Source organism: Chaetura pelagica, unplaced genomic scaffold (genome assembly GCF_000747805.2).
Source record: "Chaetura pelagica isolate M959 unplaced genomic scaffold, ChaPel_1.0 scaffold104, whole genome shotgun sequence".
Classification (NCBI taxonomy): Eukaryota; Metazoa; Chordata; class Aves; order Apodiformes; family Apodidae; genus Chaetura; species Chaetura pelagica.
This window is the reverse complement of record NW_009953786.1, coordinates 2,811,464-2,830,272: the sequence shown is the minus strand read 5'-3', so window position 1 is coordinate 2,830,272 and position 18,809 is coordinate 2,811,464. Positions and strand designations below refer to the sequence as shown.

Sequence of the window (18,809 nt, the reverse complement as noted above, 5' to 3'; positions counted from 1 at the left end):
AAAGAAAATTGAAGTGTGAGACAATTCTTCAATGGAAAGGAAGTGCTAAAGCAAACTTGGTATAATTTCACTGGTGTCTTCCAGGGTTTCTGTGAATCAAGGCTTTTTTAGTTACGTCAGCAATTGCAGCATTAAAGGTTTCGGCAGAGTATTGAAGACTAAAAACAACCCCACACTTACATTTTACATTTTTCCAGCATAACAAAAATAAAGGAATATTTCCCAATAGCAGGTTTTGAAAGAAATAATTCATTGGACAGATACATCACTCCCTACCTCACCAACAACAGCACTGTTTTAACACATTAAGACAAGCATCTGAAACACAGGCAAAACAGTTGCAATGCAGAGTGTGAAACTACAAATATATATGTATATAGGGAGCCACTGCATAAACGGAAACACTTGGCTCGTAGCTCAGGAGAAAGATAAGCTCTTTGAGACTCTAAACTTAAAACCTCAAAGCTGCAAGCAACTAAAATTAGCAGTGCCCTACCAAAACTTAAATATCTATAACACAGGAAAAAACCTAATTTAAACCTCTAAAATACAGATCAGTCACAAATGGTTACTACCAAGTGATAACTACTTGAAAATATATCTATATGTATAAAAAAGCTGTTTTCTAATATCTATTAGACAGCTGCAGCACAAAATATCCTTTTAAACCACTTATTACACTGATAAGTTGTGGCCCGGTCTGCAGACCCATGACACTGCTCACTCTATTTCTCCAAAAGTAGTACTTCAACATTTGAAACAGTTTGGGTAGCAAAAAAAATCTTCAGAAAGCAGCATTCAAACCTGCTTATGAGTCTAACAGGACCACAACTCTTACTGCTAAAATTGCTGCCCCATGTTTACATAAAATATTATGCAAGTATTTAAGAATACAGAGATACAAGAGAAATGCATTCACAATTCCAGTGAAAAAGCAAGCTCTTCTTTCTGTATCAAAAGAAAACAGGCATTTCAAAGTATAGCAGCTATAGTTTTTGTTACTTAGCATTTCTATCTGTGCATTGGAGGACTTTTACATTTTTCTACATCTATCTGAATCTGGATGTTCCAAATATCAAAAATATGAAGTCTTGATCAAGGAGGAAAATAATTCAGCAAGGACCCAGAATAATTTGAATACCAGGATGGAGCCCCAGTCCATTGCACAGCTCCTTCTGGGAAGGCTGCCTAAGACTTGGATGAAGCTGAAGCAATTTGTCCCTCTTCCCCAAATTAATTTCTTTCAAAGTTCAGGGTGAAACAGAGGAAAGGTATAAATATAATATCATATTGCAATTTTACATTATGATACTGCACATACTGCTCACACCTATTCCCCTGGGTTCTCTTTGTTTGGTCAAAGGACTGACTATGAAATCACTTCAATCTCCTTTAAGAGACAGATTTTAGAGATTAACTATGTATTTAGAGACATTTAAAAGACAATACATGTACTTAAGTATTATAAGCAATACTGCCAATGGACTAAATCTTTTTATCAAGTACTGATGTCTCACTTTCAATGCAACTCAAAATCCAATTATTTTGAAAAGAAATCGAAGGCAAGTGGAGAAGGGGGAAGAAGGGACTTGATGTGGAATTCAAGATGCTGGCAGAGTATCTGAAATGTCTGCACAAGGCAAAATGTTTATTTTAAAGATCAGAGGGTCTGGCTTACATGCCCAACTTGCACTTCTATTTGAATGAAAGGAAAGCAAACATGAGGGGTAAGTGGCAAATGCTGCCTGAGAGGATCACAAGCAAATTCCAGAAAGGCTGCATGTCCCAGATGAGCATAAAGTCTGTACTGATGTTAGAGGCAGAAGAGCTAAGGCTCTGTGAATGAGAAAATGTGGTTTCGTAAGTGATATGCAATTTGAATAATGTATAACAACACAGTGATCAAAATAATGAGAAAAGGTTTAATTTTGTATATGCAAATGTCTAACTATTTGACACAGTAAATCACATTTACTTCAGAAAGCAGTTTTAAGACAGAAGGCTGGAAAGTCAGATGCCAGAACTGACAGCTTCAGAGGTCTCTGTCCTGGTGCCTACAAATATCCTGTTGTAGCAAGGTGCTGATTAAGTATCAGATTTCTATTTCTACAGTAAAAGCTGTAGTGAATTTTCTAACCCACTGAAATGGGAGCATATATCTTTAAATTTATGTTTCTCTCTGGCTGAAAAAATAAAGCACTTGGCATCATGCCTGAAGCCAGTTAATCACAGTGATGCACAATGTAATAAAGTAGGATTGAGAGCTGTCTTTACTTATCTATCTTTTAATCCTATTTAAAGCCGTCAATTCCTTCTCTGACTTCAAGACTCAAACTCAGATAAGTTCTTTTCTTCTAATTCAGGGCATCTTTTGAGCTGAACATGCCCTTAAACCTAAGAAGTTGCACTAATTACTACACAAAAATGAAGCATTAGTATTTGTACCAGTTATCCCATTAGTGAATATGATAGAAAAAAGAAAGTTAAACCAAATCCAACTTTTGCCTACTGCAGCTTTCAGATATATTCTTAGACTTCCCAAAACACAACACATCTTCCAGCTCTCTGAATACAGAAATCAGATATATTCTTAGACTTCCCAAAACACATCTTCCAGCTCTCTGAATACAGAGTATCATTGCCAGATGTCCTCCAGTGCCGTCTGTGGTAAGCAAGTGCAATTCTGTCGCCTTTGTCTGATGCTCAGGCCAACACTGTCCCTTCTGACTCAGCCTTATGAAGTCAGACTATTTCCTTTTAGGTCTGAAAGTTCCTCAAATTAATTCACGTCCAATTCTACATACAGTAGCATAATAATATACAGAAAACAAACCGATGAGACTATAGGCTATTAGACTGAAAATATAACTGGAAGAAAGAATTTTTTAACCAAGAACTTAGAACTAGAGAATATAATTGTCTCAATTAAGTCACCTTTGCCAATGTAAAGGAAAGTATTAAGTTTCTCGGTTACAGAGCAATCAGTGAAATTGCAGTATTAACCTTCAAAAACAAGAAAAATGTTCTTTTACATTTAGATTAAATCTTTTCCTCCATCACTTGTAATGTTTGTACTCTCAAGATTTTCCCAACATGCAACTAAATTATGTCTCTCATTTTCAGCTACTGACTTCAGATCTATCTCTTTCAATTTCTATTAGTGTTCACCCTTTTCAAGCAGTTACAAAAAAGTGCATAGTCATATGGCCAAGATTTCCAAGTTTCTCAAGTCAGCTTCTCCTCCTAAGTCTTCTCTTTTGCTTTCTGTAAGCTTCTTCTACCAGGGAAGACCTTGTTAAGTCCAACACTGTCCTGTCTGATTATAATCTGCTTTTTGCAATTCACAGAATCGCAGAAAACCTGGTTGAGGTTGGAAGGGACCACTGGAGACCATCTGGTCCAACCCCCTGCTGAAGAAGGACCATCTGGGGTCAGCTACCCAAGGCTGTGTCCAGATGGCTTTTCAGTATCTCCATGGATGGATACTCCACAATCTTTGGGAGCAATCTGTGCCAGTGCTCAGTCTCCCCCAAAACAAGAAAAAATACCTGTTTGCTGATGTTCAGATGGAACCTGCTGTTTTTCAGATTGTGCCTGGTGTCCCTGGTCCTGTCACTGGGCATCACTGAGAAAAGCCTGGCTCTGTAGTCTTTGTGCCCTCTCTTCAGGTATTTATATACACTGGTTAAGTTCCCATCTTACCCTTCTCTTCTCCAGGCTGAACAGTCTCAGTTCTCTCAGCTTCTCCTCCAGTGATAGATGCTTCAGTCCTTCATGGCCCTACTCTGAAGACTCTCCAGTAGGTCCATGAGTCTATACTGGGGAGCCCAGAACTGGAAACAGTGCTCCAAATATGAAGTGCATCCCATGCATTTCAGGACTATACTTTCCTTATCTTTGCCTATCATTTTTCTCCTGCATTCCATCAATTTTCATCTGCACTTCCTTGGATATATTGTGGCCATTCATTGTTGTGTATCCTCGGTTTGATGAAAAAACAGATGTTAAAAACATTTCCCTTTTCTTCACTCTACAAAGATCTGTGTTTCTACACGTATTTCTTACTGTTGAGTATTTCTCTGTGGAGGGACTCAGCTTAGAAAGAAATTTTACAGGATTTTACTGGTTTTAAAATCATGTGATCTATTCCTTAATAAACACCCCCCTCAATGTTATGTTTTAATACTCCTTAAGTGGCTTTCCTTAAATTTTGGTTTTAAATACCACTACTTTTGAACTTCTGCTGCCACCTGCATCTCATACTCAGTTAGTAAACATTGCTGCTCACCTCGTGCTCTGGTGAGAGATGTTCCATGTCAGTTCGTAAACACTTCAGTCCTGGTAAAAAGTGATTGACCATTAGATCCTCTGAAATAACTAAAAAACAGATTGTCAAGGCATTATAACGATTGTCTTCTGAAATGACACAATTATTTTTTTTTCCTGTTTTCTGATAATGTTAGTTTACTAAACACAGCAGCAAAACACAAGGAAACAACTGCAGTTGGCACTTCCTGACTAATAAAAAAGGGAAATAAAATTCATACACCCAAACAATTATTTTAATGTTTTTTTCTTAATTTACTAGTTAAAATCATGGTCTTTGTTCTTGTAGTTTATTTTTTTAAAAAATCTATCAGTTCCATTGTATTGGGTCTGGCTGAGACCAAGTTAATTTTCCACGTAACAGTCCTCATAGTGCTGTGCTTTGTACTGGCAGCTAGAAAGGTGTTGCTAACACACCAGTCATGGCTGCAGCTGAGCAGAGCTCCAGCATCCCCCATCACCAGTAGGCTGGGGGTGGGCAAGATGTTGGGAGGGGACACAGCCAGGAGAGCTGACCCAAACTGACCAACAGGATGGTCCATGCCATGTGACATCTGCTTAGCAAGAAAAAACTAAGAGAAAGGAAGAGGAAGGCCATTCATTATTATGATGTTTGTCTTCTGGAGCAACAGCTATGTGTACTGAAGTCCTACTTCCTGGGAAGTGGCTGGACATCATCTGATGATGGGAAGTAAAGAATAAATCTTTTGTTTTCCTTTGCTTTCAAATGGCTTTTGCTTTATTAAACTGCTTTTATCTTGGTCCATGAGTTTTTATTCCCATCTTATTCCCCCTGCCCCCATTCTTCTTAGCAGGTGAGTGACAGAGCAGCTTGGTGGGCACCTGGCATCCAGCCAAGGTCAACTCAGCACCTCCATCTTCTGTGCAAACCCATTCTTTATATTGAGCGGATCATGTCTTACACATTCAAAGACCAACTAGGTTATTTATCAAGTATCTAATATCTTCCCCCCAACCAGAGAATTAATAGCTAAACTTCCCCTAAAAAAAGGATACAACAACAGGAAAGAGCACTATAGGATTCAAACAGGTGTGTAGCAATATCCAGTCTCTTCGAATCCACAGACTGCTGGTTGTTGACCAAGGCTAGCTTGTGCAAGTGTGGAATAACAACTGTAAAAGTAAACAGTGGAATAAGTACTTGAAATTGCTTTCTGTAGACTTGCTTAGCATTAAACAGCTGCTAAGTGACAATCACAGGCACCTGAAGCATCACACATCACTGGGGAATAAGAACTGCAAATAATAGTTTTTGATGGGACTGCCCTTGCAGATTTAACTGATCAACTCAAACCTGAAACAAAACTGGTAAAACAAATCTAAAATAAAAAAGGTACCTCAGAGTACCTCTGAAACAGGAATAGGTTTCAGAAAATACTTTGCAACATTATTACTCTTCCGCTGCTAAAACTGTTTAAAATATGCTTCTATTTTATAAATATGGCTGATAAGCTAGTGACAGAGATATGCATGTCACCAGAAATATTCACTGACTATAGAGAAAGCCTATCTAATGAGTTTAGCCCAATGCCTGCAGTGGGGAGGCATGATAGCTTCTCATGTTTTGCTTACAATTATCTTTAAGACACTCTGAGAATCTACTTTGCTATTCTATGTGCTTTACATTGCAGGGCCATGAAAAAAAGAAAAAAGTTGTTTTGTTAATCTGGGATGCACTTATTTTTAAGATGTGTGGAATACTTGATGTGTATATGCCAGCAAGGGGTGAAGCAACGAGGGAAGGGGGAGCAGAAGACATTTCACATGTCAAGCAATAAAAAAAAGAGACAACTTCAAATTTGCTCTGCAGCAAAGTGACCAGTCTCCTGCAGTCCTGAAATCATTCATCACCATGTGTTCTATATACACAGCAACGTTAGGTTAAGTGAAAATTGTATTAGCAAAGTCTTAAATACTGGGACCTATCAAACTCTGAAGAGTTTTTATCAGACTTTTTGTAAAGACAAAAAACCAAACCAAAACAATATAACCAGCATACTGTTAGCTTTGGGACAGAAGGAGGAAGACAATCTTCCCACTGATGCAACTTACATTCATCTCTAAATCTGGGCTCAGCATTAGGTCCAACTCTTCCAAACGTTTTTATGATTTCTGTATGTAGAGAATGTTGATCTTGATACTGAGGGTCCTCCAGGAAAGATGCCAGCTGCATTTTTACTCTTTCCAGAAGCTTAAATATTCCCAGAAAAATGAAAAGTACACAAAAGAATGAAGATTCTAGAAACTGTTTTGGTCAGTCCAGAGCATGTCTATAATCCTGCATATTTCACGTGATAAACCTTGGACCTCCTGTTAATTTACATTTTTTTCTGACAGGATGTTCCAAACTCTTCAATGCAGCTCTACATTTTAAAGACTGCTAACGGTGTTTTAATCTGATCTACCTTTAACTACAGACAGATGCTTCCATATAGCTGGTCCTTCCTCCTGAGGTCTCCTTGGTTTTGATACTCATATTCTTAACCTGCTATTAAAATATCCCTCTATTCTGTTAATACCTTTGGAGTTATCCTGCTTAATTAGAATTGAATTCATGTTTGTTTTTTTTATATCCTAGTATGTTGAAAAATTTTCTGCAGAAGGCAGAGATGCAATAGTATACATCATAAAATCAATGGAATTAAAAAGTATTTCCTCTAAAGGCTAGAAAAACTGAGTATACAAATATACTGATACTGAAATAAACACTTAATTTGCATTTTAAGTTCTAAAAATAACACTTTTTGATACATTTTGGAAGGCTGTATCACTTCTGTACTCCAAGCGTTATTATAATTAGTGGAATGGATACAGTAATTTTTGTGTGGTAACAAAACAGTCCTCTTCCCAAACTGATTACAGGCATGCATTCCAAGCTACAAAATTGTAACTTATCCATCCCCCAAGTACTTGTGAGTCATCACTGACTTCTTACTCACATTTCCTCAAACACATTCTTTCAGGGTGTTTTGAAATTACAGGAAGAATGCAAGCTCTGCAAAAAGTTTTGAGGACTTCAAGAAGAAATTTGATTGTACCGTTATATAAAACAAAAGGCAGTATTTCTACTGCTTATAGCAGAATCCTGGGGGTCTTTTTCAGAATTGTGATCTATAACCAAAGTTTTATAATTAAAAAAAACACAAAAAACCCAAACCAAACAAACACAAAACAAAAACAAGGGGGAGTTGCATATCTGTCTTATCTTCAAGGACTATTTCAGTCATGTCAATATGATGTCTTTTAATGCCATCTTGGATGCTAGGGACTAAACCAGCAGTTATGACAGGAAATACAAGAGACTTGTCTCCTTCTGAAGTAGTGGAAAAGTGAAGCAGGGTATCCTACAGCATCTAAAATGGGACAATATACTTATGTGAAGGTAACTGAATCCCACAGTGACTGTGGTTTGCGTTTTGAAGTAGTTATTTTATTTGAAAAACTGGACTTTGGTTTCTCAATTGTGTTGGAGAATGTTTCAAAAAACATTTTGAGCATAAGATTTTCCATCTTCTAGCACAGGTCTCCCCTTCTATATATCTGTTTTTCTTTGCTTATATTTTGTTTGAATTTCAAAGGAAATGTTTTTATTCAATTTTTTTCTTTTTTTTAAATTTTTATTCATTTTTTTCTAAAAAAATCACCCACTTCTTTTGCTACAAAACCAACAATCTGACAACAGGTGTCTTACCTCTCTCTGAGTAACAGTTTCCATGATGGTCCCAAAAGCAGGAATTGTTGCAATCCTTACTGAACTACAAGAGAAATATAGAGACTTTATAATATATTAAACACGAAGGATAAAATTCATTAAAAATAAAGCAAAATGAAAAAATTAGTACTATGAGTTACATTAGTTTCTAGCAATGACAAAACAAAAAAAGCAGACCAGGAAAAAGACAGACAGGATTAACTCAAGGTCTCAATCTGAAACTCACAATTCAGGATCACTGGACAAGGTAACAAGGGCCGGAGCAACCCGCTTGTCAATTAAGGCTTCACTCATGCCTCGAAGAGTCAGCTGTAAACCAGTCAACATGCAATAAAAAATGGTTTGGTAAACTTGAAGAACTGGGTTAGCTGTGACTGAGGATGGGCAGGCAGACTCTTGGGGTTTTTCTTGGTTTAGTCACCCACACAAGACAGAAAAACGCTTAAGACACTGTTCATGCTGCAGAATTTATTAGCGACAACCTGTTAGTGAGATTAGCAAAGCATCCCTCCTTAGTTTGAAAGAAATATCACATCAGAATGTCCAGAAAATGAAGTACTACAGTTATCCATCAGAAATTAGATGTAGCCAAAATATTTTGCATTTCAGTAATACAGATGATATTTAATCTTGCAGTTGCAAAGCTCATAGCATTACAGAACATACTAATATCCAGCTTTCTGCTAGAAATGATGTGAGGAAATTTCAAAACTGAGAAATATTTTTAAAACATAGAAATTAAATTTATTTAACTTTTCTACTTAAAAGTTTATTTGGCAGTTTTATCCAGTTTTGTTCTAGGTGTTGCAGTAAACCTTTTTATTTACAAATCACTGATTCAAAAGTTACATTTCTTGAAAAGTAATTCAATTTTTGTTCAGCTAGAATAAGAAACAAAACTGATGGTTATTTCTTCCTAAGTATTAAGAGGGATGCCGGGTATATAAGACAGTCAGAAAACTTACATTTCAGGGTCACTGGAGAGAGTAATGAGAGCAGGAACAACTCTCTGAGCTACCAGAGTTTCATGTACCCCCTTCACCAACAGCTGAATGGTCGGAGCAGGGGGGTATCACAGGTGATGCACGGAAAGAGCGAGCACAGTATCATGGGAAGAAGAACGGCACAACCAAGAGAGAGAAAGAAAAAACACAAAAAGCAAACCAAAATTAGAAGCTAAGCAAATACTGCTACACTAGTGCTTCATATATGCAAAGGCACAAAGAAAGCTGAAGTGGTCTGGCAACCAGCAAAAACCTGACAAATCCAACAACATGATGATGTTTGCTCTATTTTCAGCTATTTTAAAACTCGTTTGGCAAGTGTTTGTATTAGAATGCAATTCTATTGCTAATATAATTATGTAATTAGGCATACAATTATGTATAACTAAACACTAAAGCTATGCTAATTGAGTTGGACAGTTTAATGTAAATGCTGTTCCTAATTCAACGGAATGGTCTCTTTTAGGGAATGGTATTTATTCTAGTAAAGCAGCTGTCTATTGCTAGGCCAAATGCGTGCACGTTTCCTCCACTGAGTGACAACTTTTGGACTTTCTAGAACATGACAAACAACACCTTCCCAGATGCCACTAAGCTTTCGTTAAAGTCATTCAGGACTATTTTAGATGTTAACTGCCATCCAAGCAGCATGTATATGAAACTTCTCAATCTTCCCTTGCTGCTCTGTGCAGGTAGAAAATGGAGAATCCTTGGATTACCCATGGAATGTATTTCACCAAGTCTTTTTGAAAACTAGGGAAAAGAGATACTTGTTGCAACACATCCCAAACGTCAAAAAAATGAGATCATGGTGAAACTTATTACACCCACACATATCTGGAAATTGTTTTAATTTAGGCTTTACCGGGTGGCTTTTTACATTACTTATGTAGCCATACATAAGCATAGATTTGATGCATAGGTAGCAGATAACCAATACATGGTTTTGATATATGAAAACATGCTAATTTTCAAAAATTACAAGTTCCAAACTTTCTCCATATTCAGCAAAACAGGTTATATTTGTCTACATTCATAAAAAAGGGAAAACCTTGATACTTCCATTTTGTATATCATGTAAGGAAGTCTATAGGTATTTGCAGGTTTTAGGAGATAAACATAAAAATCTTACCAGTAGTTCCTGTGAGAAATTTGAAATATCTTTTTAATATTTACTTATCTTTTAATCACTCAAATTACATCATGGACACAAATTAAATTCTACGCCTTTCCCTCCAGCAGTGTAACAAAAGAACATGTAAGGTTCATAGGCCATGAGGAAAGCAGTGTTCTGTCAGTATGCCGTGCAATATTCACAGCAGGCAATACTTATACCCTCCAACTAGAAAAGGTTTCACATTCTGCTGTTTGAGCATTCCTACTTTACCATCTCTGAACACATGCATGGGTGCACAGACACATTGAACAATTTGTGCCACTACTGGTAACAGTCAGAGAAGGAAGAATGGGGAGAGAATTGTAAAGGTGTGTAAGAATGTACACATTATTGCTGCAAAGCATCTGGAGGGGAAAACCTGAAACTTCCTATGCTTGTTATTCAGAAAGTATTAGGAATGTCAGTTTAACTACTATGTTTACACATTAATATGCTTCATGATTATTTACAGTGGTAACAACTCTAGGTGCTGAGCTTATGGGCTACTCTTTAAACAGCTATTAAGGACATAGCTCATTGCTAGGTTACAATGAATTTACTCTCATATATATTTAGCCATTGATTAAAATAGAGAATGCTTACTATTTTCTATTTTGAACAAACAGGAACTTGAGTTTCCTTTATTAATCTTAATTTTGAGAAAATCCTAGAGGTAATGTAGTGCTTTGAAAAATACAAAAACAAAAACAAACGCTTGGGATTTGTATAATTACCAAACAATTGAGAACCTCCTCAGCTTCATGACTACGTGGGCTGCCACACTTCTAATTATGTTAAAGCATGGTAAACAGAATTGTTCTGTCTTATAAAAAATAAAATCTGCTTTATAACTCAGGTGTCCTTCAAAAAATAAGTGTTCCTGTCCTTGAACCTCAAAAGACCAACAAAACTTGTAACTCAACTATGCACTTCATGTTCAAACTAGCAGCAATCTAATCTGTTTGCTTCAACATTCAAATGAGAAACTACTGTCTGAAAACATTAACACAACCAACAGAAGCAGCTGGATGTGCAAAACCATGGAGCAGCATGTAAGGTCACAGTGAGACAGAGAGCAAATTTTTAGTTTTAATTCCTCTGGATTAATGTGTGATTATTACTTGTGTATACTACACCTTAAAAATGTCAGCACAAAGCTTCCTGCCTGTGAAAGAGAGAAGGGGTAGAATGGCTCCAAATAATTTCTGTCTCCTTCCAGCCCTTAACAGACTGTAAGGGTTTTGTAATGCAGTCTGGTAGCCTCAAGTCACAACAGCGCCTGTGCTGCTGTACAGACCACTGTGCTGCTCAGAATCTTGATAGTTCTTACATAGCTATCCTGCAGTTGATTTACTCATTTTATTATCAATTGTTGGGCTTTGCCATTCAGCAGCCTCTGAGATGTCAGATATTCCTTGAGTGAAGGAATCTTCCAAAAGTAAAACAAAAAATTACCACCTCTTTACACAGGTCACTTCCCAACTTTACATATTGCCATGTATAAATGTGTATGCTATATCATATATCATTTGTTATCAACAAATGGGCAATATGATAATATTCTCAAGAGAGAAAAGCATCTGCAACAAAGCTGCTTATGTTTTAGTAAAAACTGAAGTGTAATAGGAAACAAGCAGTCATGACAGGGAGGCTGGAACAGATGACCTTTAAAGGTGCCGTCCAACCCAAACCATACTATGAGTCTGTGATCTGTGAAATAGCATGCAGGACTGTCTAAAAATAAACAGCACACAACTGAATTTGAAAAGAAACTGCAAGCAAGACAATAGCTAGTTGTAACTGAAGTCTTTTAAATGTTTAGCTAATGTTTATTTCTAAAAAAAGCTTATTGTTACAAATGTAAAACAAAATAAACATTCTTCTTACATTTAAAACCAAACAAAAAAAACCCCACAAACAAAAAACTAAAAGCACCTCCACAACCAAAAAAATATTTTAAAGGTGACCAAGAATTGCATCTCCAAAAACGACAGGGTTGGATGCCTTCTGCTGAAGTCTCAGTAAGTCTTAAAGTGCTTGTTTAGCGTTTTATCTGCAATGACTTGTAGAGCTGTAGTAAGGAACGCTATCTGTTTCGTCAAGTGCTCTTTTTCTGAGGGAGACTTGAGGTTTATTTTTGCAGATGGATACAAGGTGGCAGGCCCTGTGCAAAGCTATCCCAGTGGGGTAAATGTAGAAGAAACAAAAAAGAAAAAAAAAAGAAAAACAATGGACTGTGACTGCATGATTAGAAATATTTCTTTCTAATATGCAAAAGAAAAAGGTAATATCTTTCTTCAGCAAATGGAGTATTTCTCTGAGGTTTTGTGTATGTAATTTTTAATTAACACTCGATGAAACAAAGGCATGATGTGGATATAAAAGCAAACCTATTAATTAAATGTAACAGTCTTTATCCTGAACAAATTGATAAATGCTGGCAATAAAAATCAAGCTGTCACTATGTGGCAAGTAAAGGAACAGCACATTATTTTAATTTGTAAAAAACATAATTGTTTACATGTACATTTTAACACCATACTTGGCACCAATGGCAACTAGTTTGAATTACAATTCAAGTGCATTGTCTGAGTATACACAAAAAGTAACAAAAACCTGTAATGTGGGAATTAGGCTACTGATGATGTGTTGTAGAGCAAAAACAATGTTACAACTCTGAGAGATGTTTATGTTTATCTACAGACAGAAGCAAGCACATTTGACAATGCATTCTATTCTGGTTTGAACAGAGTTTAGCAGTGTTTTCATAATCAGAAAATGTTTTTTAGCATGCAATAATCAGAACACAACCACCAAGCAGAAGATCAGAGAACACACAGTTACTACAGAAACAGCTTGCAAGTGGCTAGTGACAAACTGCTTAATGAAAGACATGGTGCTGAACACAGAACAGATACCGGAACAACTGCACAACAACTTCCTGCTCCATCACACAGTACACAACTTATTTAAGTAACTTATACTTTTTAAGAATGTAGCAACATCCCATGAATAGCGGTTTTTAAAAATAAACTCTAGTCTTACAGAGGTGTAAGAAGCTTGGATAACACTTACCTCAAACATTCTAGCAGCTGTACATCGAACAAGAGCAGAAGTATGGACAACTCCATACCATAAGACAGTTAATAGCAGCTCATGATAAGCTGGGTTTGCACTGAAATAAAACAGTTGGACAATTAAAAAAAAATTAAAAAATTATATATATACTCCCAAACCCCAAATATGTTCTTTGCCTATAAAGTGTAGTCTCAAGAATCCATTGCTTAACAAATCTGTAAGTTCAACATCTATCCTTTCTGAGGGATACATAACATTTACCTTGGTCTGAAGGACATGCAATGTGTTGCTGTCTAGAAAATACGTTGCATTTCAAAGTTTGTTTGTTTTAAAAAAACACTTTAATAATATAATTTTCAATAAATTATTACACTGAACTGAATGCAACTACGTATCTAGAATGCATCATAATACTAAGGAAACCACAACATTAATTACCATTTTATTCTCAATGACTGATTTTTGTGGGTTTTTTTGTTTTGTTTTGGTGTTTCTTTTTTAGGCTTCAGAATATTTTTACTACTACATTTTCACCTAGAGATCAGAAGTTTAAATTTTGTGAAACAATAAGAAAAGCAAATATACACTTCAATCACCCAAAGCATCACAGTGATTAAAATTAGAGCCAGATTAACAGCTTTTAATAAAAACTTCTAAAAGCCTTTAGATCTAGCCAACTTCAAGGTATATTCTTTACCCCAGTTCCACAAAAGAAGCTTTCAGGCTATCAAGAGGAGCATGGGAGAGTGAAAGCATGGTCATGACATCTTCCAAGAATCCCACTAATAGCTTGCGGTCTTCTTCCTGAAAGAAGAGTGCACAATGTTGGATGAAGTAGAAGTGTTGCTGTGGCTGTGATGACCAACAGCTACCAAAGAGGCAAACTATGAACAAGAATAAACTAGAATTAGCTGTAACCATGTTCTTGAAGTTCATAATAATATTGTTAAAGAACAAGAACCCTTCAAAGCAAAAACAAGAAGAGACTGGGTTTCTGTATTTCATCAACTAAGCATACACTTGTGTATAAACTACCCAAAATGCTTTTCTAAAGAAACTTCTAAGAAGAATACTTTCATGGCTCCTGAGAGTGTATTTTTCTCCTGTAAGCTACACACATGCCAGCCCATAACTGCTGGTTACCAGAGGATTAGGTAGTATTACTTATGGAGTGTTTATTTTCCGTGCCAGGCAACACTAAAATTTTAAGACTCCCAACTATTCTTCAAATGGCAATTTACATGCTTATCTGTTTCAGTAAATTCTGTGAAATTATGTTTGCAGGGATCACAGGCCAAGAACCCATTTATGGAATAACAGTAGTACTTTGGATAGAGGCAGATGGCAGCTGTCAATGTCAGTGGCGAAGATGCCAAATGCCGTTTGAAGACTTACTGAATTCAGGTTTTAACACTGATGACTGCCACCTAAATGTAGCAGAGAACCTGACAAGAAAATTTTTAAGTGTGTTCACAGCTGCCCACTTCTCTACTTATCTTCAAAGCAGAAGGGCACTGTACATTTTCAAAGAATACAGTAAAGGTTTTCAGTGGACTGACTTTTGGATATTATTATTCATTTAACAAAGAAACAGAAAAACAAGAGTACCTGAATATAACATGTAAGGACCCCTGTTGCATAGATGGGAACTGTGGCTTTTGTTAGCACTCCGTTACCTGCAGTGGAATCTAATGAAAGACAGTGAACAATTTAGGTTTTATATATACATAAATGTATATACTATATATATACACACAGTAATATATATTGTGTGCATATATATACACTATATAATTACTATATATGGTAGACTAATACGTGTGTATTATAGGTATTATATATTCACCTTTTTATGTATACACAAAGGATTTACATACATATGCACACTTACACACGGACACTTGAGCTAAAATGTTCAAGTGGTATTTGATTTTGAGATTTTGTTTGTACTTCCCACACAACCCACAACTTCAGGGTGTTCCATTCAGATTAAGATTAGATTCTCAACATTTCAGAGAGACAATAATTTGAGAACTGCAGTCTGAATATGTTCTTTTTATTAATTTGAGTAAAAAGCTACTTACCTATATTTTCCTCAGAGAGTCTTAAGATTTCCTGGAACTGTGGTTTTACCTATAGAAAGGATGTTGAATCCTATGTAAGAAAACCTGTTACCACTATCAATTAACTGAGGGAAAAACTAGGAATAATAATTAAAAAAAAAAACCAAAACAGAGAAAGGACATTTTGAAGGTACAGAAAGAAAAAAAACACATTTAAAAAGCACAGCCAGCTTTTACAAAAAATGGAGGTACAACATACAAGAATAAATATTTATACTGAGTCCACATGCTGAGGGAGCAGTATTTAGCACTCCTGATACCAAAAGTTGAAGTCTCTTGTCAATATGCTTAGTCAGACTTCAGGGTTTATGGTTCTACCAGCTATATGTAAAAAAAAAAAAAAAAAAAAAAGTGGCTTCTTTTATGTCTCTGCTGTCCATGAAGTGCATGTATCTGTGATGATCAGTATCAGAAGAACATGCAGAAGCAAGAGTTCTAGAGATAATTTAAAGGAGTTTCAAAGGCCAGGGACTGGTTTTAATCTTCCCTCTGGAGGCAGCACATAATGCTAACCCTGTTTTGTAATTTTATCTTTAAGTAATCCTCTTGTGTTTTATAATTTCCCTTTTAAATATTTTTTAATTATTTCAGAAGTTATTTATTGAGAAAAAAAGAACTATCTCCTTGATAAAATTGTTTAGATATTATTTATAGAAAACATTTCAGACAGGGAAAGTATTAATTTTGAATTTCCAACCAAGTACAGGCTGGAGTCCTTATGTACACCCTAAATGCTGAACAGTATGTTGTTCTGTAGAAATATAGCTAAATTACTAGAATTAGGATTATCTCTCTCACTCTCTGTGCCATTCAGAAAGAAAATATGAAGAACAGAGTTTAAAGAAACAATGCCTTCCTTGTTGAACAAGAGAATGCCATTCCAAAAAGAGAAACTAAAAGGATGCAAATGGAGGTTTAAAAAATAGCAGGTTTAAGTGTATGTATGGAAAAGCATCAGTGTGACATGCAAATATAAACAGTCATATAAAGTTCAGGTATTCAGGCACACTGTAAATATGGAGACTATATATTAGCAAGGGACTCTTTTTGTAGGATATTTAAGGTAATATCTTACCTTAGTGTTTGTAAAAATTTTCCCAAATGTCCTACAAAGTCTCCAGAAGAATCTAGAGAACTCATGGACACAGGCAGTTGATGCTACATTGATCTTGCCAACTATTTCTATAAGCTGTGGTAACCTAAAAATCAGGAAACATAAAGAGTATTAAAGACTACTCTGATCTTTTGTTTCTCTTCAGTATATTTGTAGAGATTCACTGTTTATAGTAATTATTGGTCCTAACATAACTAGCTACATGTTCTGTAAAATTCCTAAGCCTTAAATAAAGCAAGAGTTTAAGTGCCAGGAAAGGCTGACCTATATTTTCAAGCATCTGTTACTGCAGTGTATTTCATGACATATTCAGACTATAACAATCTTCACCCTCAGCAGATAATTGACTATACTATTTCAAAGATGAAATAAACAATTTTTTAGAGCAAGCAGTTACCTACACATCCTGCTAGACAGCTGATTATTTTCTGACTAAAATAAATTCAATGTGAAAATTCAAACACCTAAAAAAAATGCACTTTTCCTCTTTAATAATTCTTAAACACAATCATACTTAAAATGTTATGTTTAACAACATATGTTTATATTTAATAATTGTTAAATGATTAATTTTAACACTTTTAAAAGTAGGAATCGTAAGATACAAATTAACTCACAGTTGGTTGACTACCCATAGTAGCGTCTCCCAGCCTGTGGTACCTTCATGTTCTAGCTGATAATCATAGAGTTGCAACAACACTGCTAATTGTTCACGGCTTCCAATGATGATGGCCACATCCTGAAGAGGTGATACGGGTCGGGGAAATCTAGTGACTGCCAGAGCAAAGAACAAGCAATCATGAAAATAGCTTAGAGGTGGCGTTGGTTGAGACAGCTAAGAAAACTTGAAACTCTTTAGTGCCTTTTGTCTAAGGTTATCAAATTGCTCTTCAAAAATCAGTGACCTGCTACACCAATGTTCCTTTTACTATTCTCCATTAATTTAAAGCACACTTAAAATTATTCAGCAATGAAGTTAAGCAATATTGACTTCATCTTTCCTACTGCAAAAGTCAACAAAGCAAGCTTGCAGCTCCTGCAATGCTACTGTACTACTATAGTACGTAAGATTTTTTTCTACACTTCTTTTGTGGATGTAGAAGCTGTCGGACTAGGCTGAAGCCTGACATTTTTTTAATTCCTTATTTAAGTATTAGCCTTCTTTAAGTAGCGGCCACTTGGAAAAAGCGCTCATCTTCAAATGACTCAAGTCAGCTGAATGAGATTTATCACAGCATGTTTAACATTTTTCACATTAATATAGTACTGTAATACACCACTAACTACCCTCCAAATTCTCCCTTTCTTTGCATCTTCACACACACCACTATTATCAGGATGTGGCAATAATTACCAATAATACCTTTTAAAAGTATTTGTAACAGGAAAAAGTATTCTACATGCTAGGATTGCTGATCTAAGTGTAACTTCACTATGAAACCAGTTTACTAATATATTACATAGATACCTAACAGTCGGTGAAGCTCCTGCACTAGACTGTGCTTTTCCCTCTTCATAAAATGTTTAATTTGTAAAAATTCCCTGAAAATTTGGCTAGTATTTTTGAGCTATTATTGGCTATTAATGGAATAAATTCTTCAGAACGCTTTGGTAAGTTCAATTAAGGATTACTTTGCTTTCTCAAAAACTTCTTTTAAGAAGAGAAACAATGAGAGATGAAAGAACAAATTTTTGGTGGTAATCAGGTCTCTGAAATGTAGAAATGAGTGGAAAAAAGAAGCATTACTAAAGGATATGCTAAGGAAGACCAATATGAAACAAACATTTAAGAGGTAAATCAGATGGCAAAACTGCATTTTTTTTTCACAGTATTTATATTGTGTATTAGAACAACAAAGTACTTGGATTACATAAATCTATGCTACTGGGCTCAAAGAAGCCATTTTGCCTGTAACACCACTAAGTAAATACTAAAAACCAAACTAATACAGAAAAGCAAAACCCAAAAGGATACAATTTATTTCTCGTTTATTCTGCTGCCAATAACTTTGTAAATATTCATGACTTAGTTCTTTCTCCTGCATCAATAACCTGATACTTGTAATTGGGTACAAATCTCATAAGGGTTCATGTCAGACTGATTTTTCTCATATGAATGAAGGGGGAGGAGAGGAGGTAGAAAGATGTTCTACCAAAAAGCAGAAAACAGAACAAAGAAAAAAGTTGTGAAAAGTCAAGAAAATCTTCCTATGCTGGAATCTGCTTCTAAAAATAAATATAAAAAAATTCTCTCTGTCAACTTAGCAACATTAAA

General features: G+C 35.7%; 1 protein-coding gene across 1 annotated transcript in view; it reads right to left on the bottom strand.

Moving 5' to 3' along the window:
- The window catches only part of KIAA1468 (KIAA1468 ortholog), an 84,278-nt gene that overhangs the window by 7,857 nt on the left and 57,612 nt on the right, over nucleotides 1–18,809 (bottom strand). Inside the window, exons 17-27 of the mRNA XM_010000954.1 lie at nucleotides 17,152–17,308; nucleotides 16,496–16,619; nucleotides 15,382–15,430; nucleotides 14,906–14,985; nucleotides 13,995–14,101; nucleotides 13,295–13,394; nucleotides 8,286–8,368; nucleotides 8,039–8,102; nucleotides 6,400–6,538; nucleotides 5,344–5,460; nucleotides 4,289–4,377 (exon numbers count right to left, since the gene is read on the bottom strand). Coding sequence (XP_009999256.1) covers nucleotides 4,289–4,377; nucleotides 5,344–5,460; nucleotides 6,400–6,538; nucleotides 8,039–8,102; nucleotides 8,286–8,368; nucleotides 13,295–13,394; nucleotides 13,995–14,101; nucleotides 14,906–14,985; nucleotides 15,382–15,430; nucleotides 16,496–16,619; nucleotides 17,152–17,308 — 1,109 coding nt within the window. The remainder of the gene's footprint in view (nucleotides 1–4,288; nucleotides 4,378–5,343; nucleotides 5,461–6,399; nucleotides 6,539–8,038; nucleotides 8,103–8,285; nucleotides 8,369–13,294; nucleotides 13,395–13,994; nucleotides 14,102–14,905; nucleotides 14,986–15,381; nucleotides 15,431–16,495; nucleotides 16,620–17,151; nucleotides 17,309–18,809) is intronic.